Source organism: Cucurbitaria berberidis, assembly GCF_010015615.1.
Source record: "Cucurbitaria berberidis CBS 394.84 unplaced genomic scaffold K460scaffold_3, whole genome shotgun sequence".
In the NCBI taxonomy this organism is placed as follows: Eukaryota; Fungi; Ascomycota; class Dothideomycetes; order Pleosporales; family Cucurbitariaceae; genus Cucurbitaria; species Cucurbitaria berberidis.
The window spans coordinates 1226138-1248518 of record NW_024468937.1 but is presented as its reverse complement, the minus strand read 5'-3'; the positions used below and the strand labels follow the sequence as shown (position 1 = coordinate 1248518).

Here is a 22381-nt window from a genome sequence, read left to right as displayed (position 1 = left end):
CTGAAGATTGGCTCTGCGCCACGATTCGTTTGTGGCGCAACGTCATGGTCGGCGGGCTGTGTATGCGAGCGTTGAGAGGTAAAGAGCCCTGCAACCGTCAAGCACCTAGAGCACTCACATCACTGGCCTGGACTCTCCCTCCCTCGCCCAGCGCTCCCACCACTTGTCATATAACCGCCTTGTGCGATTCTCTGCCTCTTCTCTACTCTTCATCTTTTCTTTGTCTTTTACACCTAACCATCAACGCCCTGCTGCCCCGCGGTTCCCCCAGGTCGTCGATAACATGGCTGCGCCCACTCCCCCACAACACCCAGGCTCCCCAGACACTGGCCCTACCGACCCTACGCTGCCAAAGCTGCCTGCTGGATGGATAGCCCAGTGGGACAACTCGTAAGCCTTGCCTGCAATTATTGCCGGCTGCTGCCCCGCTACCGCAGCGTCTGCCCCGCGACACAGCTAACTCTTGCACAGATCGAAGAAGTATTACTGTACGTACTGTCGCGAGGGCGCATTCGGCCACAGGACATGCCATCACGGCTCCAGCTACGCAGTCTACTAATACACGGCAACAGATGTCCAGATCAGCACCGGCGTGTCGCAATGGGACCTGCCCACCAGCGAAGCCCCCGTGGGCGGCGGCTCCAACCGCAGCACTCCGGCACAGCCCTTGAACCCATACCATAAACCAGACGGCACACAAGGTCCTGAAGCTGGTGACGGGACACGAGGCATGGGAGACGGCCCGACTGGAGACAGGGCCGGTGGGCTAGGTGTAAGATGAGACACTTGGGCATCAACGAGGCTGGGCTGACAATATGATCAGGGTTTCGCAATGAACGCTATCATGGGTGGTGGTAAGAAGCAGAACAACGGACACGGCGGCGGCGGCTCAGGAAACCTTGTTGGTCAACTCGCTGGTTCCCTGCTCGGAGGCGGAAAGCAGTCACATGGCAGCAGTGGACAGGGTGGTAGCGGTGGGTCCGGCAACCTCGTCGGACAACTAGGATCACTACTAGGAGGCGGAAAGCAGCATGGAAGCTCGTCTGGCGGTCAAGGTAGTGGCGCTGGCCATGGATCCAGTGGTGGTGGTGGTGGCCTTGGAGGGCTGCTCGGAGGTGTGCTTGGTGGACAGGTACGTACCGCTAGGCGCGATATACATGTTCAGGACATATTACTAAGGATGCACAGCAACATAAGCCAAACAAGCCAAACAACGACTTTGGCTATAGTCACAGCTCAGCATCGAGCGCGACATATACAGGCACTGCGCCACCAACGTCGTACAATCCCGGTGGCCAATCTGGCGGATACAGCGGTGGACCTCCCAATCAGTCTAGCTATTCGTCGCCTCCACCTGGCCAGCAATATGGACAAGGTCAGGGACAAGGAGGCTATGGACAGCCACAGCCACAGCATCAACAAAACCAGCACGGCGCGCCTCAGCAGCACCAGCAAGCGTACGGATCTCAAGCAGGTTTTGGAGGGCAATCTAACTACGGAGGCGGCCCGCCCAGCTACGGACAAGGACCACCGGGAGGACCACCAGGAGGACCACCTGGAGGCTACGGACAGCAAGGTACTTTGTATGACGCCCACATGAATGACAGAGCTAACAGTAAGAAGCCGGCTATGGTGGTCCAGCAGGCTACGGCGGCGCTCCTAGCGGTCCTTATGGAGGACCTGCAAACTATGACAACCATCAACACAAGTACGTTACGTCCATTTACGTAGCGCATTGGCGACATGAGACTGACTTTGTTACCCAAATTTTAGCCAGTATGGCGGACAGCCTACACCGCAGAACCAATACGGCGGCCAGCAGTACCCCCCGCAGCAACAAGGTGGATATGGCGGACAACCTGGCCAGCATACACCACAGCCGGGATGGCATTAAGCCGCAGAGACTCGAGGTACCCAAAATTGCGATACGACTGACTAAAGTGTGCTATATATGGAGCAGGACGATTCATAATGGCGACGGAATATCAGTAACCTTGAATCTTTTACTGGGTGGGGCATTAGAGTCAAAGCAAAAGGGATATTTATGGCCGAGATACCTTTCTCTCGATTCTGTAGATCAATACTTCTTCTATTCTGTTCATACTCATACTCACGCTTTCGCGGTCGCCTGACGTTGGACTACACTAACCTGGGTTTGAGACTCAAATGTGATTGAGTGTTCTGAGGGGTTCTTTCCTCCGTTCTAGGATGCTAGAAAGTTTCGAGGTGAGACGTTGCGTCGTTGACCATGACGCGTGGCTGGATGCTACCAGGGCCGCTATCACACCAGTCTCAGGCCATCAGTGCAGTACCGCCATCTCAGCGCGCAGCACAACAGGCATATCACGACTCTCTCGTCCGTGGCACGAGACCAGCTCAACCTCAACCTCAACCTCAACCTCAACCTCAACCAAAATGTCGACCCCACAAAACCCTCTACACATGTCTAACTGTTACCACAAACACACTCCCTCCCTCACTCACCCAAACAAATCCGCCCCATCCCCACTACCACCAAGTACCCCCAACACGCCCGCCTCCCCTACAACTCTCCACGCAACCTTGACCTTCCCGCTCTCCTGCAAATCCGGTACATGGCCGGCCTCGCAACTCCCTATCCACCCGCTCAGACTGGCCCTCACCGCCCGCGCATCTTGCCGTGGTACCCGCACGAAGACGTGCCGGCCGCGCGTCTGCAGTATGTCGATGGGTATAGCGGCGCCTGTGGTGCCGAGGTAGGAGGTCAGAGACTGGGAGAGGAGGGTTGATATTGTGAGGGCGTCGAGGTTTGCGGTTGGAGTTGGGTATGCTCTTGTTGAGGCTGTGGTTGTGGTTGTGGGGGGAGAAGGCGAAGTAGGGCGCGAGGACGTCGTTGGGGGGTAAGGACTTGTGGCGGCTGTACTCGGCGTTATGAGACAGAGGTGGAAGTATGACCATGTGGGTTTCCGGAACGTGCATTGGTGGAGTATGTGTGTTTCCTTGCGCTTTCGCTTCTTCTTGTTCGGCTGGCTTGGAGGAGTGGTTTCGGGGGCGACTTCTTCCGCTGTTGTCGCGTTGGGTGGTGCTGTGTTCACCTCTTCGGTAGATGTGTTTATGGTCGGTGCGGTGGTTGGAGTGAACAAGGTGGCGGCGAGGGGAGATCTCGGGAGGAGTGTTGGCGCCATGTGTAGCTTTTAATAAAGGCGCCGGCCCCAATTATGGGTGTGTGTGTAAGCGCAGGGTGATGTAGAGGTTCGAATTAGGGTTGCACGAAGTCGCTGCGTACAATTTGGGCGACGCGAACTTTTGTCGGGGTTAAGTAGCGCGTCCTGCTATCTCCGCACCTCTCCAGATTGATTAATCACGGCGACGAATATAACAAATGTTTAGCAGTTTGTTTGTACCAATCATGGTTAGTTTTGTAGGGCTCTCAAGCTATCTACATATGCAGACATGCCTTTCATCGTATTCATCGTCAGCTGAAACATTCAAGACCTATCTCGTCTTTCCCCCACCGCCGCCGTCGAAACATGGCGAGGCAAGCCTGGAATTCCAAGACTATGCTGGCAAAGCTGTGATATACATGCTAGAGAGAAAGAGTACGCCAATGCCTACAGGCGCCGTGGCGAACTGTAAAGTAAGAAAACGCAAGTTGGGGGTATTGTATGCCGCAGAAGGTAGATGCAGAAACACACTTCAACCAAAGGAAAAATGCCGCCAGAAAAGGAGTAGAAAGAGAATTTGCTGTGAGAAGACAGTTGGACGTATTAGTACGCGGGGCGAGAAATAGCAAGCGGCCTACGTCCTTCTTTTGTGCTTTCCCTTGCCGTTGCTGCCGTTGCTGCCTTTCGCATGATGTTGGGTAGCCGTCGCTACAAGAGCCTCGAAGCCACGTGGTAAATTGAGCTCTAGTGGTTTCGGCAGCTCCTGATTAATGAGTTCGATAGCAGCCTTGAGATTTGCTACAAGAATGACAGTGGTGCCAATCATGTTGAACCACACATTGTTGGGCTCAATATAGTTGTCGTTGACCGTGTTGAACTCTCCACGAAGCTGGTTCACTTTGTCGTTCAGCTCGTCAATAGAGCTCTTGCATGACTCCCCAACTTCGGTGATTGTCGAGTGTGCAGTATCCGCGGCTTGCTGAATGTCGGTAGCTGACAGCAAGAGGTTTTGCAGTTGAGGCGCATCATTTAAGAGCGCTATAATTTCTGGTTCGCGAGTAAGAACCCAAGAAACATTGGTTCTAAAGTTCTGGAGCTGACCAACGCTCTGTTGTACAGTGTGAAGTTCTTGGAGTAGATGCGATGCATCTGGGTACATCTGCACGAACCAGTGAACCATTCTCTGGTAAACATCATCAGTGGTGATGTTGTTGTACTGCTCCTGCAGGCCATTGATCCCGGCTATAATGGTGTCTATCCTGTTCTTCGTGGCGACGGTATCAGCTTTTGACCCTAGCTGTCGTTTAATGTCAACGACATCACGATCTCGGGCTGACACCTCTTCTGTCAAAGATACTCGAAGCTGGGCCGTCTCTTCATTTAATCTGCTCAGATCCTCTACAACGGTACTCGGTTGCGTTTGTAATTCTGTTCCTGCAATCGTGCCCCTGGCTTTCTCAAGCTCGCTGTTAATAGTCTCAAGCTGCTGGTCTACAGTCTCCTTGAAAGAATCGAAATGATCCTTGAATAGAGCTGGTACCTGTTTTTGTAGAACTTTATTGAGATTGGACTGCATGTGAAGAGTAGTCTCAACTTCCGTCAAGTAGTTGTCCATTGTCCTGATATCGCATCGTATCTTCCCAAGTGGGGTTTCATCTGAATCATCTTCTGCTCCAGGTTCTTGTATTGTAGCTAGGATCGGCTTCATTTCAGATATTTGGCTGCGAAGCCCCTCGATATCTTTAGTGAGCTGCTCGTACTGTTCTGTGCTTTGCTTGGCGACTCCTAACCGCTCCTTTACGTCGGTAATCGTCGATGTTAGGCCATTGATTGTCTCTTTCATCTTCTGTAGTTCTTTGACGTCAATGTCGAGTTGGTCTAATCTTATTTTGGTAGAGTCCACAAAAGAATTGTCGGCTTTTGTTGCAGCATTGGTAGTTTCCAGGTTGTGTACACGTTCTGAAAGTGCATCTTGAGATGTGCTGGCACTCTTCTGTTCGTCGGATAGCTTTGATAGCCTACTCTGAAAGGTTTTCACCTGTTTCATGGCCTCCGAGTCCTTTGATCGTTCCATCGCATTAAGACCTTCGATCTTTGTTTCTAGGCTCTTTTGAGAGTTCAGAGACTTCTTGACGTCTGCTGACAAGCCTTTGAGATTTTTAAGGTCTTCGTCAATACGCTCCGTGAGCCGGGTTTCTGTGCTCCGAATCTTCTCCTGAAAACCTTCCTTCGCTTCGCCGATTTCCGATGTGACTACTTCAGACTGCATCTTTTTCCAGGTTTGAACAGATTCAATGTCATTCTTTATAGCCGAGATAGCTTTCTCTTGACTTTCTTGAGTACCTTTGACCTGCTTGATATGATCTACATCAGCCTGGTCTTTCTCAGCTCGGCTTGATTCAGCGGCTTCGAGCTTTGCTACCCTGACCAAGAGAGGCTTGATGTCCTTCACCTCCTCTCGGAGACCTTTGAGCTCAGCAGTCAAACTTGGTTTCTCTAGTGTCTCTGACCGTTCTAGCCGATATGTCTGCAGCTCTGCTTGCATAGACGAGTTGGCCGTCTTCAGCTGAGCGAGCTCCGTCTGCATAGTCTTGAATCGTATGTCAAGTTGCGCAGCAGTCGGAGTAGTCGCGGAAAGATTGTCGACTTTCATACCGACAGAGTTGGCATGGCGGGCAATAGCTTGCTTTCTTTTTCTGAGATTCCGTAACGATTCTATACTAATCGGCACCTCTGGACTAGTGGCTTGCTCTTGTTGCAGAATTCGGTTTGTGGGCGCGGACCCTCCTGATATAGGCAGCATTCTAGGTACTGGAGGTGCGGCTTGCACTGGCGTTGTCCCGCTTCCCCCGGTACTACCAGTAGATGTAGGCTGAAGGTCATTTCTAGCGGTTGCGTCACCAACAGGCCGGGAAACACCATTTTGCAACGTCTTGTCCGTGGGATCTTTGTTAGATCCGGGTCTGTATTGGTCAGTTCTCAATCCTAACCTGGTCTTTGGCGCTGGCCCTGTTGGCACGCTGGCTGGCAGACTACTAAGAGAAGTCCTTCTAGAAGCCGGAGGGCCTGGAATCGTAGGGCTCCTGATATTGACGTCCTAATTATTTTTTAGTGTCCATGGCCATTGAAATGGTACAATCATATGCTAGTAGAACCATACCCTTTCTTGCATCAAGATCGAACGCTCAGACAGGCGACTTCTCTTCTCGGGAGGGCTTGTGTCCCTCGAACGAGGACCGGGAGGCCTCTTGCGCGAACTCATGTTGGTTTGTGCGGGTGGGAGTAGGATTGATAGTCGAGCATCAAGTGAGCTGGCCTTGGTAGTAAACGTTAGCTTTTGGTGAGAGACGAGCTGATTGTGGAGCCGCTAGCGATAGGGTGCGTCAGACTAGCACGTGACTCTTATGCGCCTTGCGGTTTCGAGCGATTGCTTTAGGCCCAAGCAAGCATTTTTTTTGGAGAACAATACGACCTAGCGACGGGAATCTGTTCCCCTGGCTATCCGTCGCTTGTAACGAAGAATAGACGGCGTGAGTACACGAGACCAGACTCTGAGTCCCTTTTGTGCTCTAGAAAATACTGCTGTTTCGGCGCGCTACTTCTGCAACATTGGCAAAGAGCACCCTCCTGGCGGTAACGTACCTATTGTCGGCGGGATGTGATTACGGCTGATGCTTTTCCAATAACGTGGATGCTAGGAAATGAAGACACGGATATTTGGCTGCGGCGTGAGGAAGCCCAAGCTAGATGAATAGGGATTGGAGAGGGGGGGAAGCAAGTGCTGGTCGCGTCCTCAGAGGGTGCAGGTAATAGCAAAAAGAAGCGGCTTATATAGTAGTCGCAGCAGGACGTAGTGATGTCCTTGGAAATCAGCTTCTTCTGGTTACGCGCTGCTCTGTATCCAGTGGTCAGTTTGAGGTAAAGGGCATGGTCAGGCTCGTCAATCGCGTCGACTGGGAGGGGAGCGGACGCGTCCAAAGAGAGAGCCGATAAACCGCCAAAACCCAACTGGCCCGTGCGCCGTTGCTTAGCTTTCCTCGCGTTCGCCAAATGTTGCTGTCGCAGATCGATCGCAGCTTCCTTGCGCCAGACTATTCGCACTCGCACCACACTTCGCCATGGCTGTTGTAAGTGATTATGCCAGTTCAATTCATCCCAAACACCATTCACCAAACTAACACGATGCAGCCCATCACCACCATCGCCGAGAGCAAAGAGCTCCGAGGCCTCAACCTCATCGCCGCGCATTCTCACATTCGCGGCCTCGGCGTCGATAGCGACACGCTCGAGCCCAAGCCATCGTCGCAGGGACTGGTGGGACAGGAGAAGGCGCGCAAAGCGGCCGCCGTCATCCTGAAGATGGCACAAGAGGGCAAGATTGCGGGCCGCGCTGTTCTGATTGCGGGCCCCCCCAGCACAGGCAAGACGGCCATTGCCATGGGCATGGCACAGTCGCTGGGCCCAGATGTCCCATTCACCATGCTGGCCTCGTCTGAGATCTTCTCCCTGGAGATGTCAAAGACCGAGGCGCTCACACAGGCCTTTCGCAAGTCCATCGGGGTCAGGATAACCGAGGAGAGCGAGGTCATTGAGGGCGAGGTTGTCGAGATACAGATCGACCGCAGCGTCACGGGGGTTCGTACAGGGCACTATACACACAATGGACAGACGCTGACTTTTGGTGCAGAGTAACAAGCAGGGCAAGCTTACCATCAAGACGACGGACATGGAGACCATCTACGACATGGGCACCAAGATGATTGATGCCATGACCAAAGAAAAGATCATGGCCGGCGACATCATTTCCATTGACAAAGCATCGGGCAAGATCACCAAGCTCGGCCGCTCCTACACACGCTCACGCGACTACGACGCCATGGGCATCGACACCAAGTTCGTGCAGTGCCCGGAAGGCGAGCTCCAGCAGCGACGCGAAGTAGTGCACACAGTCAGCTTACACGAGATCGACGTAATCAACTCGCGGACACAGGGCTTCCTAGCTCTCTTCTCTGGCGACACGGGCGAGATTCGCAGCGAAGTACGAGACCAGATCAACACCAAGGTTGCAGAGTGGAAAGAGGAAGGCAAGGCTGTCATCGTTCCCGGTGTGTTGTTCATCGATGAGGTGCACATGCTCGACATCGAGTGCTTCTCCTTCGTCAACCGAGCCCTCGAGGACGAGCTCGCACCCATTGTCATCATGGCTAGCAACAGAGGAAACACACAGATACGAGGCACAGACTACAGGTCGCCACACGGGCTGCCACTGGACTTCTTAGACCGAGTGGTCATTGTCAGCACACATGCTTATTCCTCTGAAGAGATGCAGCAAATCATCTCGATAAGAGCACAAGAGGAGGAGGTGGATGTATCGCCAGACGCTCTAGCGCTGCTGACGAAGATTGGACTCGAAACTGGGCTACGATACGCTAGCAATCTAATCACCACCTCGGACTTGATACGCAAGAAGAGGTCCGGGTCTGAGGTGACGATCGACGACGTCCAACGGAGCTTCGCCTTATTCTACGATCCCACAAGGAGCGTCAAGGTAAGCTTTGCGCCTGTCGGTTTTTGTAAAACTATGCTAATACACGTACTAGTTTGTCTCCGACTCTGAGAAGCGTCTCATCGGTGACGCGGGCAATGTGTCGTTGGCTGTCGCCAATGGCACGGATGCGATGGATGTCTCGTAGACGGCGTAATCATTCTCGTTGTTCCCGGCGTTCACCAGGTACCGGAAGATTCTTAGCGTTTGGGCATAGAGCTTGCAGGCAGAGCTAAAAGTTCAGGTAGTGTAATACTAGAAGCTTCGTTTGAGTGGGAGAAACCTCGTTCCGTCTGGCTCTGACCTAATCCCTCACGCTTCCCAAGGCTTCACCGTAAGCGCGCGACAGCGAAGAAAAGGGAAGGCCTTTATACAAGTCTTGTGAGATGGTCCGTGTGTCGTGTCCCAGCCTGTGACCTACGTAGACATGTACCAGTCACGATATATTGACCAAGCCAATGACAGAATCAAAGGCATGACCCTCTCAGAAGAAGCATAGGTGAGAACATGGAAGACGGGCAACTTTGGAAACCCCTACCGACCCTGCAGCGCTGGTAGCGTCGAGTGCTGACGAGGCCTCAGGTCCTACAGAAGTGGCGTTTCCTAAACCGGGTAGCAAGGCACGCGACACCAACATTGCGTACGCATGCCCGCGGGCCTCCACAGAGAGACACTGTAAAGGTTGGAACGGCTAGAACATGCCAAAACCCGTGGAAAATTGCAGGTCTGTATGCGTTGTTGGACATTTCCCTAGGCGTCAGGAAGCCCCCTACAGTGTGTACACTGCCAACCGCTCCGCATCGTGTCAAGAAAAGCTTAGCACGCAGCGGCCGCGTGTCACTGGGCAGTCTAGACTATCAAGCCTTTTAGTCTCGGGTTTAACGGCAGCACTTTGCCTCTTCCTGTCTGATGGGGGCCTAGATACCCGGGGATGGCTCCGATCCGCCAGGGCAAGATGGCTGTACTCACAGCTCGGCAACATGCATGACAAAAGACGCGCCGCATCTCGAACCTCTTTGCTGACTCCCTTTTCACTATTCCTTCACGCTCTGTTCTTTGCTTCGTTCTATCCAGTTCGCGATTACTTATTGTATAGACTGCCTCATTCATACCTGCCCAATCCCGTTGTTTCACACTGTACACCTTAGCATAGCACAAGACACCTTCCTGGACGAGATCTGACTACCAGTGACCCTTCCACCATCAACCAGACCAGCAGCCCGGGCTAGTGTACGACACTGGGTTCGAGACTATTTCCGCCCTTGCATTTCATCATTGGTATATACAACATCGATACAGAGAGTTGCAGCCGGGTGCTTGAAGGCGCAACAACTAGACCTTTGTCATGCGACTACCAATATGTACGGCTACTATTGCATGTGCAACACTCTTTGCAACCTCGCTGGCTGTGCCGACTACAAAGGCCACTCATCAGAAGACTGCACAACAACAAGCGGACAAGGCTAAGCGGAGAGACGACGAGGGAGCAAAGTATTTCCATGAGCCTGGGTACGTCGTTGTCTCATTCTTACCCTACAGAACTGATCCTTCGACATCTGGGGCTTCACTGAGTCTGTTGTAGAAACGATGATACGCTCGGCCATTATGATGCACGCTACTTCCACGGCGTCGTCTCAGACGAAGAGCGAATGGACACGCAGTCGCACATGGTCCGCGCATACCTCAACTTCTTTCATGACAAGGGGTTGGATACTTGGATCGCACACGGGACGCTACTCGGGTGGTGGTGGAACGGAAAGGTACTTTATGCATCTCACCTCGGACAGGAACGCCCTACTGATGTGTACACAGCGCCTCCCATGGGACTTCGATCTCGACACACAGGTCTCCGAATCCACGCTCCACCACCTCGGCTCGGCCTACAACCAGACCAAGCACCTCTACACCTCGCCAGACGGCAAGACTGAGCGCGAGTTCCTCCTCGATGTCAACCCGTGGATATGGGAGCGCGAGCGCGGCGACGGCATGAACATCATCGATGCGCGATGGATCGATGTCCGCAACGGTCTGTACATCGACATTACCGGTCTCAGCGAAGTATATCCGGACACGGAACCAGGGGTCTGGAGCTGCAAGAACTACCACTTGTACAAGACGACTGACTTGTATCCAATGCGGGAGACAATGTTTGAGGGCGTCATGGCCAAGGTGCCGTATGATTACGACAAGATACTGGTGGATGAGTATAGTCAGAGCGCGCTTGTTTCTACGGAATTCCATGGGTATGCTGCAACGGAAAACTACCCTGAAATTCACACAGACTAATATGAAGACAGACATGGATGGGATTCGAAGCTTAAGGAGTGGGTGAAGACCCAAGAGACAATACAGAGAGAGGAAGAGACGCGGATGATGAAGATAGAGGAGGATAAGAAGAAGGCGTTGGAGCACGCGAAGCTGGACTAGTGGGCTAGCTGGCCTTGATCATTCAGCATTGAGCGTTGAGCGTTACTGCCTTTCAGTTTTGAAGGTGTTTAGCATAGCCGGTACATCGTTCCTCTGGGTTTTTGGCTTTTGAAAGAGGCTTCATCGCTTGCATACCTATGGATACCCTCGGCGTTTGGAGTTTGTTGTTGGACCAGATCCTAGACGTCACCGCAGTTCCTATCAATACACAGTCTTCGTCACCCTAGGTGTTTCTCTGACAGAAGCCTGAATCATTGTGGTGTTGGTGGTAGACGGTAGAATGGGGCTCGCATCGGATTTAGCTTGATGACAAATCTCCGGGCGACGCATCACGGATGGAAGCCTTGCAGAACATCACCGAAACCTCCATGGCGTTATCTCAGCCACATGCTGCGAAGCTTGATATCTTGATCACCGACTAACTCTACAACTAACTCTACATAAAACAGCTTCTTTAGGGTCTAGATCGACTGTACATGCCCCAACAGCAACATGGGCGACTCCAACGACCTATCCGCCACCACAGACCAGCTCCAGGTAACGCTCACACATCACGGCAAGCCCATCACACTATCGTTCGCCAAAGATGCCACAATATCCGGCCTCTCTGAACGTGTCGCGGCAGAACTCTCCATCCCGCCGTCAAACCAGAAGTTCCTCGTGGGCGGCAAGCTTGGCCTCCAAAAACCACCCTTCAAAGACCCAACGATACCACTCACAGACCTCACTTCCAAGAAGATCACACTCATGGGCAGCACAACCGCCGAAGTATCCTCCCTCAACGCCACCATATCCGCCGCCTCCGCGCCTCGCCGACCAGGGCCCGTAAAAGCCGCCACGCCCGCGCGAAGTCGAGACTACAAGAAAATCCAAGACGAAGCGCAATACACATTCCACACACTACGCCCGCTACCCTACCTCCCAAATCCCGATCGATCGCTACGTTTCCTCGAGAGGCTGCGGGACGACGCAGGGATCAAAGCGGCGATGCGGACACACAAGTTCTCGGTACCTCTGCTGACGGAAATGGATCCCGCAATGCACACGACACAGGAGTCCCGGACGCTCGGGCTCAATCGCAATCAGGGCGAAGTCATCGAGCTACGGTTGCGCACCGATGCATACGACGGCTACAGGGACTACAAAACTATCCGCAACACGCTTTGTCATGAACTGGCGCATAATGTGTGGGGCCCGCATGATCGGAACTTTTGGGAGCTGTGTAAGCAGATCGAGAGGGAGGTCGATCGCGATGACTGGAGGAGTGGCGGTAAGAGTGTTGGTACCCAGGAGTATTATCAGCCGGAGGAAGATGAGGTACATGATCATGGTGGATGGACGGGCGGCGAATTTACACTGGGTAGTCGGGGAGGCGGGGAGACGGTGGTTAGTAGTGCCGGAGGCAGTGTGCCGGTGGGAGGACTGAGTAGGAGAGAGGTGCTTGCCAGGGCGGCGGAAGAGAGAGTCAAGAGGACGAAACAGGCTGAGGAAGAGACGGGGGGCTCTGGGAACAGTTCATGAAAAACTGAACAGCTATGTCATCTTGTGCTACATGCTACGAGTCGTTTTCGATCGCGCGTATACCCTTTGGCGCATGCAGGAAACTGGGCGATGTAGGTCATTTAGGCCTCTTGGATGAGAGGATATATTTTATCATTCAGTCACATTTGGATTTCTCCTACTTCATGTCTTTTCATCTCTCAACTGCCTGCTCCTTGATCAACAGTTAACAAGGAGAAAGTAAAGAAAAGTCGATGATCCGCATTCTCGGACAGAAGCATGAGCTAGCTACCCCACAGATCAGCAGCATGCCCGCAAGCTAGCCGACGTACTCCGCATCTCCGCATTTCCACCTCACAACACTTCCTCTCTCCTTCCTAACTCTTATATCGATCTTCTCACCTACCTATCCCTTCCTCTCGTCCTTAACAACAGCGAAAACCCCACTTACCCAATCCATTCTCCCAACTTCCCATTTCCCAACCCCCTCATTCATCATCTCATAAGCATGTCCTGGTTCCTCCCCTTCCTCTTCGTCGTCGCTCTGGCCTGGTGCACCGTCGGCATCCTACTCGCCCGCTGGCTCAAGCAAGCTGGTCATGCAAAGCCTTTCAAGGGCAGGGAGTGGGATGATGGCGCTTTGTATGGCGCGGGTGTGGGGCATGGGCGGCGGGTTTTTGGTGCTGGGGTAGCGGGGAGGCAAGGCGAGGAGGGGAGAGGGATTGTTATGGGAGAGTTTGGGCGGGGGAGGGTGAAGGGGCTGTGAGGTTCTGAGGTTGGGGGTTTCTTTGCAGGTGGAGAGGGAGAGGTATGTGGTGGTTGAGGTATGTATATTTGGATACTGAGTGCTTTGTATCTTCAGGGGCTGATAAAATGTAGAAGATGCTACGCAAAGATGCATACACTGCGGATTCCATAGGTCCCTGACTTTGTTCGGGTCGTTGCAAGCGTTGGAAAGCAGCGCTCCGTTTGCTCAGTCGCCAAGCAAGCCTTTCACTTCCAAAACCACGGTAACGGCACAACTTTCCCCCAAGAATAATACTTGTTCGGGCTGCTGCACGTACCCACCCATGACAACGAGGCTATCCCATGCAACGCCCGCCCACGCTCGCCGCTCTTTGTTTACAAGCCTCCAAGCATCCTTTGTCTACCACTGCCACAACCTTGAACACCACCGAACCCAAGAATCGGCGCATGTGCAAGAAACCCTGTGGATTCGACACTAGCAGCCTTTGTGTCTTTACTGTCATTGGGTTTCTTGCGGTCTAGTTTCACTCTCGACATTTCACTTTCTACGTCAACTTACGATCTGGTTCCCCCAACATTACGACTTGCGCAAGCTTTGGAACCGTTGACGCGACATTCACGAGCCACGGGACTGCTTAGAATTTGCTCCCACACCTACTCTTACACCACGCCCATTCGGCGGTGTTTCACCAAGGCGATACCGCACTCAACAACCATACATCGATCAAGGAACAATATGTCCCATAACATACTCAACCGCCTTGCAAAGTCTGGCGTATCCGGAGGCAGCATGCTCAGCGCGTCCGCTCCCATCATGACAGCGCTGGCCCAGCAAAATCAAGCAAAATCACAACCTCTCCCGCTATCTACTGTCGCAAAGCTGCTCACCCGCTTCCTCTTCGGCGAAATTCAGCTCCCTCCTGTCCTCCAGCAATACGGCCAACTGATGCTAGTATTTACAGGTGGTGCAGCAATAGCATCAAGTCTATACTACTTTTTCCAAAACCACAAGGAGAACCGCGCAAAAGTTCAGCTCGCTGTCTTCCATGTCATCCGCATGGTCGAGAACCTTCCAGACTTACAAGCGCAGTTGCAAGACCCGCGCGCACTAATTGCACAGATGGATAAGGAGGTGACTCGAATGATTGGTCTGCATCTCTCGAAGACCGAGGCGGGCAGTGCAATGGTGGAGCTTAAGAGGAAAGTCTGGGCTGTTGCTGATGAGAAGATGAAAAATGAGAAGAGAATGAAGAAAGATGGCGAGACGATACAAGAGGCCGAAGCCACAATCTCGGGGCTGTTTGCACCAGCAGAGGTCCGCGTTCAAGCACCATACCAGAGCGAAATTCCTCAAATCGTCATCAGATCGCCATCCACGGAAAATGATATCCAAATGCAGCTACAGGAAGCAGTAGAGGATGAGGAGGAAGTGTCAGATGTCAGTATGCTCGATATCGACGACAAAAAGTCAGTGCAAAAGTCTCCGTCGCCTAAGCATCGCTCTGCATACACGAGCCCAGCTCAAGCGCCCCTGTCTACATCATCGCCAGCTCGTAGCCTATATACGAGCCCAAATCAGCCGCCTCAATCAAGTCAGGGTCGCAGCACCTATAGGTACCCATCATCGTCAGAATCTGGTGAAGGGCCCCCCTCGCCAACACCAGCGCCACGGCCGAGGAACACAACCCCTCAAACTGCTCGAACGAGTTATGGTTTCTCGTACGACGATGACGAACTCTACTCCTCTGTCTCAGCTTCCTCATCTATAAAGACCTCTCCAGCCGAGCAGCAACCTCAACAGCCTCAACAACCACCAATACCGCGTTTCATCAAAAAGCCTCGGAACATACTACAAGCCGCCATCCTCCGAGCATTCGATCCAAACGCCCTCGGCAACCGCCCATATGAGTCTCCTGTCCTTGGTAAATTGAAAGGGATGCAATCGCCTCGTCAGATCGAGGTCGAAGCTCCTCCAGTCAGCATCGCTACCAAGACGGGTGGAAAACTGACAGGCACCCCGCTCACGTGCATACACGAGAGCGATTCGCCACAAGAGAGCCCCCTTCCAGGGACCGCAGAGTACCGTGTTTCAGAGAGCCGAACGTTCTATAAGAATGTAGTGGATGCAAGGGAGAAGCGGCGGCTGGTTAAGAGGTTACTTAGGCCTGAGGCGGTGATAGAGCATGGACAGATCCAGAGCCCAGCGCCAGTTGGTTTTAAGGAGATAGCCTCCGGCCAGGAGTGGCCTGTCCCTGTTTCGACTTCCTCCTCACAGAGTGAGGACGATAAGTCACGGGAGCATGGTCATAACTCGCCGATAGCACCCTTCGACGGCCCTCCTACAGCAACGCCCATTTCCCCTATCATATACGCTCCACCGAGCGATGTTGAATTACAGGAGGTCCCTTCTCCGATCTCAGATCCTGCTCCTTCATCAACTGTCATCGAGGCGAAAACGGCAGGGATCACCGTCATCTCAACGGTTCAGCACTCTGGGCCTCAGACGCCTACGCCTGCGTATACTCCACCAAGGGTTGTAGCCAGCCCGTCGCCGACAACGTTGGCCAAGGTATCATCCAAGGCTCGCACGCCTTCGCCACCGAAGCGCAAACAAGGTCGTTCAAGGAAAGTGGTCGGTGAACTCCAGACGCCCAGTCAGGTGCAGACACCAGGGACGCGTCAGAGTGCCCGGAAGTCGGCGTACAAGGGAATGTATGGGAAGTAGTCGCTTCAGGTGGCTCAAGTACGACGGGATCTCTCTTGAAAGTTCAGGCAATTTTGTACAAAGTAAGCTGTATTCACCACATTGGTTCGTAGGATACGATAGAGTACTTCATGCGTGCAGCAAATAAATTCCAAGCTCAAGTAGAAGGAATACAAACGATAAACATCAAACAACCCCCTTCGCTTCGAAACGGTCCATGTTCCATCCCAGGCTTCCTATACGCATAGCTTCCCTTGGTCCACACATCGCCTTCTTTCCCTTCCTGAATAATACCACTCCCATTCTGTCGCCCCTTCAGATCCCGGAAATCCCCTTCAACAATGAAGATTTCTTCAATGTAGTCGTGCACAAAGTTTTGGATCTGATTCTCTGTGTTTGGCTGCCATTTTTGCAAGTACGTTGCGCGTCCTGTGCTGGGGTCTTTGTTCAGAGTCATTTGTGATATTCCGGGTTCGAGGGGTTCCCATTTACGCGCGGTGTTGGTGAGAGGGTGGGTGGTCGAGGGGTGGAATTCGAACTGTTCCATCTTGGACTGTAGATTTGTTCGGGCTCAGAAAAGGCGGTTGTTAGGAAATGTCTAGATAGAAGGGCTAATATAGTTGGCGGGGATGAGAGGATCGTCGAGGGTAGTGTAGCAGATTTATCTGAACGCTGCATAGAACTACAGGTAGGAAAGCGATACTTATCTAGAGTTGTGCTTGAGAGTGCTCCGGTCAGAGTGGAAAAATGTAAGACGGTTGCTTAGAAATGCAACTATAATCCGATTCATGCTCAGCCAAATCGCTGCTGTTCCCATCGGCTTTTTATGTAGTCCTTCGGCTAATTTCTCTACACACGAGTATCGGCATAATCAAAACCAATAGAAAATGAGAGAGTAAGACCGAGGAGTGGAAAGGGAAGGTGTGTACACACGGGCCAGTTCGGAATGACGTCATGGCTCCATCTAACATCACTAACATCCTTTCTCAAGAGGATTTTCAAAGCGCCTACGCCCTAGTTGAGCTATCGCTGGTTCTGTGAAAGTACTTTGAGTGCGGAGATGTTTGTGATTACATTGATTCTTCCAGGATAGGCTCTCGATCCTTTCCTTTCTCAAGCATCGTTGATCCTTATCTGACCGGCCAGAAAGCATCTCCAGAGAACGTCTCAACAACATGCTGTTGCAGCCGTTCATTGAATAAAGCCTTCCATCTATAAGCGGTATGTTCCACGTTGGTGTGTCCTTCCATCAACACATTGAAGCTCTTCATGGTCTTCTATCAAACTTCTTCAGTACTTCCATTACTTGTTGACATCTTGTTCACTATGACCTCTCGGCATTGCAATAGCCATGCTTTGTCACTATGCAGTGAACCAAACGCAGAGATCGACCATTACACCTATTCAGGGATCACTGAGCAAAGGGATCAGACATATCCGGTTAACTGGATTTTTCCCCATAAATCTCTAGTTAATGAAGTGCCGCCTATATACATTCAATTGACAATACACTTCTATGAAGCAGGCGCGTAAGGCGCACTCTTTACGCTCTCAATATCCACGTAGCCGTATTTGCTTCCATCCTTATCCTCTGCAAGTCCCTGACCCCACGTACCCACATCCTTCAGGAACGCTTTCAAGTTGTTCTCGTCGCTAAGATCAATCGGCTGTTGGTCCTTGCCAAGCTGCCTGATCTGCGTTCCAGCCGCAATGTTTGTGGTACCGAAGTCGTTGTCGTCGACCAATTGGTTAATAGCTGCATCAACCTTGCCATTGAGAATCTGCTTGGGTAGTTCAGGCTCTAGGCAGATGGGTCGCGCGAGGCCAACACCATCAACTGTGTTAAGTGCGTCGACCATAGCTGCTGCAGTCTTGAGACCGCCGGTCACATAGGTCCTGGTCTTTGAGAGCGCGGGTGTGATCTTCTCGGCGAATTCAATGAAGAAAGCCTCACGCTTCTTCGTTGACTCGCGCTTATGTACGAAAGCAAGTTGCTCGTATGTGCCACCGGAGAGCTCGACAAAGTCAAAACTGTTGTCTTCGAGGATCTTGCAGAGCGTTGCTGCTTCCTCCGTGCCGAAACCTTTCTCTTGGAACTCGACAGAGTTGAGCTTGATGCTGAGTACGAAGGAAGGTGATGTGCGGCTTCGAATTTCTTTTCCAATCTCCGTAATGAGCCGTGCGCGGTTCTCGAGCGAGCCACCATACTTGTCAGTGCGGTGGTTCGTAGTCGGGGACAAAAACTGCGCTAGGAGATAGCCGTGAGCGCCGTGGAGCTGGATACCGTCATAGCCGGCCTTCTCGAGGTACTCGGCTGCGTGAGCAAAGCCTTCAGTAATGTTCTTGATGTCCTCTTCAGTGGCGGCACGTGGCTTCGCGAAAGTCATGCCCATAACATCCCCTTTCAGTTGGACATCGGACGCAGAGATGGGGTTCTTTTGGATGTTGTCTGCTACTTGGCGGCCGGGATGACTGACTTGTGCAACAATCAGGGAGCCGTGCTTCTTCGCCTGAGTCGCAATCTCCTTGAATCCCTCGAACCGTTCGCCCTGGTATGGTGCGCCGCGGGGGATGATGGGATTACCAGCAGCTTCGAGATGGTCGTACTCGATCATGACGTTTCCGGTCAGAATCACACCGAATTCGCCCTCGCCCCATCGTCGGTAGACATTGGCGAGATTCTTAGAGGGGACACCGCGAGCCTCGAGATTCTTAGCATTCCATGATGACAGGCGCTCGGTCATTGCGCCCTTTAAAAAGCGGTTTTGCGCAGTCTTCTTCGAGAAAGCAAACTCAAGAGGCTTGCCCAATGGACTAGCATCTTTGTGCTCTGATTCGTAGCGTCGAGGTGCCATCTTGGTGTTTGTATATAATCTAAATCAATTGGGATCTTAAGGGAGTGAAAAAATGTTGAGTTTGCAGTTCGTAAAAATTGTGGAAGGGAACGTAATGACCAAGTCTCCAAGGTTATATAAGATCGAAAGTTCGGCAGATGATGTAGGTACTTCATGTTTATGCATTTCTAAGCGCCCCACTGTTGCGCTACAAACTATCATGTCACAGGTAGCCCACGTCATGGAAAGCTGGCACGCACGTACGTTAGTCGGCGGTGCCTCGGCGGACGTGTTTGAAATTTGCGGGTTGGGCGAATATCGGCGGTTCGGAGGATATCGAATGATACTATAGTGTAGCTAAAACGCTTGTCCAGCGGAGAGAGATCCGTATGAGGCTTAAAGGAAGTGGCGATCCTTCTCTGTGCTATGCTATGTGGTGAGGCGGACCGGCCCGGAATATCACGTGCTCCGGCATGCACTGCCAGCATTTTGACCCCACGAAATGCAATGGCGCAATGCGGGTCACAATCCTGTCTGTAAAATACTCAGAAGTAACTGTATGCGATTATAAGCATCGCGGCTCCTCGCAGGCAGCTAGATCCTGGCAGCGGATTGACATGGATACAGTGCAAGGGGAACAATCACTTTTCTCTGAATGATACTTTATCTCGAATATGGCAATCTGAACTTTGTTGATGCCCTCAACTTGTGGTGTAATTCATTCCTCGATTCGTGATCATTCTACATATCTGTTACCTTTCTTATAATCTCATCGAAATTTCCCTCACCCCTCTTTAGAGGCCATTGCGCCTCGAGCCATTTTCATGATGCTCACTGTTGTCCTTCTCGGATTCCCCACCTAGCACGCCCCCAGTGGGTTGTCTAATCTCCGCCCCAGTAACCGAACTTCTCCGCCTCTCCGCCTCATGCGCTTCCTCCGTATCCGCATAGTCCACCAGCAACTCTCCCCGCTTTCCATAGCGATGCGGCACTTCGTGTGCAATTTTCACAACGTCAAATGCACTCGTAGTCTTATGGAAGATCTCATCCATCTCTTCGAGCGATCGATACGCAGTTTCCGGGAAGAAGAAGTACACACTGGGTACCATAGCGGCGTTGATTACGGCAAAGATGATGTAAGTTTTGTAGCCGATGTTTGCAAAGGCCGGTGGAGTGATCATTACCACCATGAAGTTGAACGCCCAGTTGGCAGTGGTGGAAATCGCATTTGCGGGCGCGCGGATAGATAGCGGTGTGATCTCTGCAGGATACAACCACGTCATGCCAAGCCATCCGACGGCGAAGAAGGAATTGAAGACGAACAGAAATACAGTCTAGTCGAGTTCAGTATCACCCGAGGTTAGTGAGAAGGTATCTTTACGTACCGCAAGAAGACCCGTGCTTGAGTTGCCTATGTTACTCGTAGCACCTGCCAATACAGCCATCGACATGGACATACCGGCTGCACCGAATATCATTAGAGAGCGTCGGCCAAACTTTTCGATTGTGAAGATAGCGATCCATGATGCCATCCAGTATTCAGTACCATTGCAGGCTGATAGAAGACGGCTGAGGAAGGGCGAGAGACCAATGCTGTTCTCGAAGATAGTTGCTGCGAAATACGTTACAAGATTGATACCGGATATCTAGGACGTTATTAGGGGCTATTCGCACGCTGAATTGGAGTTTGGGAAATTTACCTGCTGGAACATTTGATTGATATATGCCAAGACCGTCCGATGAAAGTTACGGTTTCGGTTCATCTTGAAGCACTCCCTAAACCCACCCTTTGACATTTCAAATACAACATCTGTAACTTCTTGGAACTCTTGTTGGATCCTCCTGTCGTCAGGTGGTAGATCGCTCAAAGCGGCCAATACATCGAGGGCCTCGTCATTCCTTCCTTTCAAAACAAGCCAACGCGGACTTTCGGGAAGGCCAGGGATAGCGACGAGGATGAAGATGGCGAGTGCAATCTGGAATCCGATGGGGAAGCGCCAGGCGATGCTGCTGGGCTCAAGGAACGAGAAGCCTAGATCAAGCCAGTAGCTGAGCATGACGCCAAAGACGATGAGCGAGCCTTCTATCATGACCATTTGCCCTCTACGGTGAGGCTTCGACGTCTCTGATTGCCACATAGGCACAGTACTCGTGTTCATGCCATTACCAAAGCCGGTAATCCATCGCCCAATAATGAGTTGTGGTAGTCCAAAAGCGGCTGTCTGCAGGATCGCGCCAATGATCATGATAACAGAGCCGTAGAAAATAGTGCGTTTGCGTCCAAGCATATTACCAAGCCAGATAGTCGCTACGGCGCCAAAGAAACAGCCCAAAGTATATGCACCGACTGGACGAGATTAGTGAGGTAATCTAGCAACATCCTTTCCGCAACTAACCTGTAATTGCTTGTATAGTTGCAGCATGGCTTGAGGAGCTTCCTTCCGGTGGGTTCACAGTATCGATTTGAGGGAAATATCTGAGGAAGGATTTGAGAGTGAGAAGGCCGCCTGTTACACCTTGGTCTAGCTCATGTCAATATTGTCTGAGCGTCCAAACAGTAGGTGCAGACAGACTTACCATAACCGAAGAGTGCAAAGTCCGTTCCGGCGACTACGGCAATAGCAATGTTGAGTTTGGTGCCGCGAAGGCCGTAGAACTTAGGCATTGTGACAGACAGTGTTCGCTACGCGCTGCTGGTATATCCTATGAAACAAAACAAAATACCGCGGACTTCTTCACGGGGCGCACTCGCTTGAAGTAGATGGGATGGAAAGGATCGAAGCAGAGTTCGATCCGCCAGTCTTAATAACAACAACCGAATGGATCATCTATGATTCAAACAGCGTCCGTGAACACACCAAGATTTTTTAGCGTCAAACGATGCCATGGATGCAGGGGCGTCATCCCTACAGCAAGTGAAGCGGTGACGTTTTGGTGGTTGAGCCGCTGTTGCTCACCGCCCCGTGGGGTTTGGCGTGCGGGGATGATCACCATCCGATCAAAGACCTTTTGAGGCGAACCATCGCTGATTCGTCGCCTTTAAACAGCAGTCTAGGGTGTTTACTTAACACTGGACGGCTTGCTTTATTAGGAAGTCCCGGCGCAGTTGAAGTTGTCGGATTTTCTTGCCGAGGACGCTGCAAAGCCGAAAAAGCGCCGCTTTCGCAGAGCATCAAGAAAGTGCTAGTCATTGCGCAAATGGCTTCCCCAAAGCAGTATTCCTCTGGAGCAGTTCCATATAACCAAACTCCAAAACTCCACGGCTATGAAAGGCCATTGAGCATTCTCTAGGCGGTGCCTAATAAACGTAGCGTCATTAGGATCATCAGGAACCGTTGATCTGAGACCTCATCGTTGTCCAGGAGGAACTAAAGTGGAGTCTCCTCTTTGTACAGCTTGGTCAATTGCCTGATCGCCTTAGGCTACGCTTGATCGCACGACAGTGACCTACTACGTGTGCACGTCCTCCAGCGCACTTAAG

General features: G+C 52.0%; 10 protein-coding genes across 10 annotated transcripts; 6 read left to right on the top strand and 4 right to left on the bottom strand.

Moving 5' to 3' along the window:
* The first annotated feature begins 144 nt into the window (after nt 1–144).
* Nucleotides 145–2208, top strand: K460DRAFT_100768 (uncharacterized protein). Its single transcript, XM_040926489.1, has 8 exons — nt 145–390; nt 472–488; nt 573–772; nt 824–1132; nt 1189–1576; nt 1624–1708; nt 1774–1806; nt 1878–2208. The coding sequence occupies exons 1-8, from the start codon at nt 284–286 to the stop codon at nt 1933–1935; spliced, it is 1197 nt and encodes a 398-aa protein (XP_040787508.1). The 5' UTR covers nt 145–283; the 3' UTR covers nt 1936–2208.
* On the bottom strand, nt 2107–3263 carry K460DRAFT_100776 (uncharacterized protein). The gene has a single exon (XM_040926490.1). The coding sequence runs from the start codon at nt 3162–3164 to the stop codon at nt 2481–2483; it is 684 nt and encodes a 227-aa protein (XP_040787507.1). The 5' UTR covers nt 3165–3263; the 3' UTR covers nt 2107–2480.
* Nucleotides 3263–3975, top strand: K460DRAFT_100923 (uncharacterized protein). The gene has a single exon (XM_040926491.1). It carries the CDS (start codon nt 3362–3364, stop codon nt 3767–3769), a length of 408 nt encoding a protein of 135 aa, XP_040787506.1. The 5' UTR covers nt 3263–3361; the 3' UTR covers nt 3770–3975.
* Nucleotides 3976–7261: 3286 nt separating this feature from the next.
* Nucleotides 7262–8836, top strand: K460DRAFT_405220 (TIP49-domain-containing protein; the record flags this gene model as incomplete). Its single annotated transcript, XM_040936819.1, has 4 exons — nt 7262–7270; nt 7332–7778; nt 7831–8691; nt 8744–8836. The coding sequence occupies 4 exons, from the start codon at nt 7262–7264 to the stop codon at nt 8834–8836; spliced, it is 1410 nt and encodes a 469-aa protein (XP_040787505.1).
* A 994-nt stretch (nt 8837–9830) lies between these two features.
* On the top strand, nt 9831–11444 carry K460DRAFT_365876 (uncharacterized protein). The gene is made up of 4 exons (XM_040933263.1): nt 9831–10197; nt 10271–10448; nt 10501–10931; nt 10986–11444. The coding sequence occupies exons 1-4, from the start codon at nt 10034–10036 to the stop codon at nt 11113–11115; spliced, it is 903 nt and encodes a 300-aa protein (XP_040787504.1). The 5' UTR covers nt 9831–10033; the 3' UTR covers nt 11116–11444.
* A 163-nt stretch (nt 11445–11607) lies between these two features.
* K460DRAFT_286478 (WLM-domain-containing protein) lies at nt 11608–12636 on the top strand (the record flags this gene model as incomplete). Its single annotated transcript, XM_040928893.1, has 1 exon — nt 11608–12636. The coding sequence occupies one exon, from the start codon at nt 11608–11610 to the stop codon at nt 12634–12636; it is 1029 nt and encodes a 342-aa protein (XP_040787503.1).
* A 1462-nt stretch (nt 12637–14098) lies between these two features.
* K460DRAFT_405217 (uncharacterized protein) lies at nt 14099–16087 on the top strand (the record flags this gene model as incomplete). Its single annotated transcript, XM_040936818.1, has 1 exon — nt 14099–16087. One exon carries the CDS (start codon nt 14099–14101, stop codon nt 16085–16087), a length of 1989 nt encoding a protein of 662 aa, XP_040787502.1.
* K460DRAFT_365874 (uncharacterized protein) lies at nt 15993–16852 on the bottom strand. The gene has a single exon (XM_040933262.1). The coding sequence runs from the start codon at nt 16611–16613 to the stop codon at nt 16224–16226; it is 390 nt and encodes a 129-aa protein (XP_040787501.1). The 5' UTR covers nt 16614–16852; the 3' UTR covers nt 15993–16223.
* A 303-nt stretch (nt 16853–17155) lies between these two features.
* Nucleotides 17156–19290, bottom strand: K460DRAFT_365873 (FMN-linked oxidoreductase). Its single transcript, XM_040933261.1, has one exon. It carries the CDS (start codon nt 18919–18921, stop codon nt 17581–17583), a length of 1341 nt encoding a protein of 446 aa, XP_040787500.1. The 5' UTR covers nt 18922–19290; the 3' UTR covers nt 17156–17580.
* A 308-nt stretch (nt 19291–19598) lies between these two features.
* Nucleotides 19599–21842, bottom strand: K460DRAFT_336720 (MFS sugar transporter-like protein). Its single transcript, XM_040930982.1, has 5 exons — nt 21478–21842; nt 21297–21422; nt 20601–21247; nt 20286–20546; nt 19599–20234 (listed from the first exon to the last, which is right to left on the bottom strand). Exons 1-5 carry the CDS (start codon nt 21563–21565, stop codon nt 19695–19697), a joined length of 1662 nt encoding a protein of 553 aa, XP_040787499.1. The 5' UTR covers nt 21566–21842; the 3' UTR covers nt 19599–19694.
* Nucleotides 21843–22381: the final 539 nt, after the last annotated feature.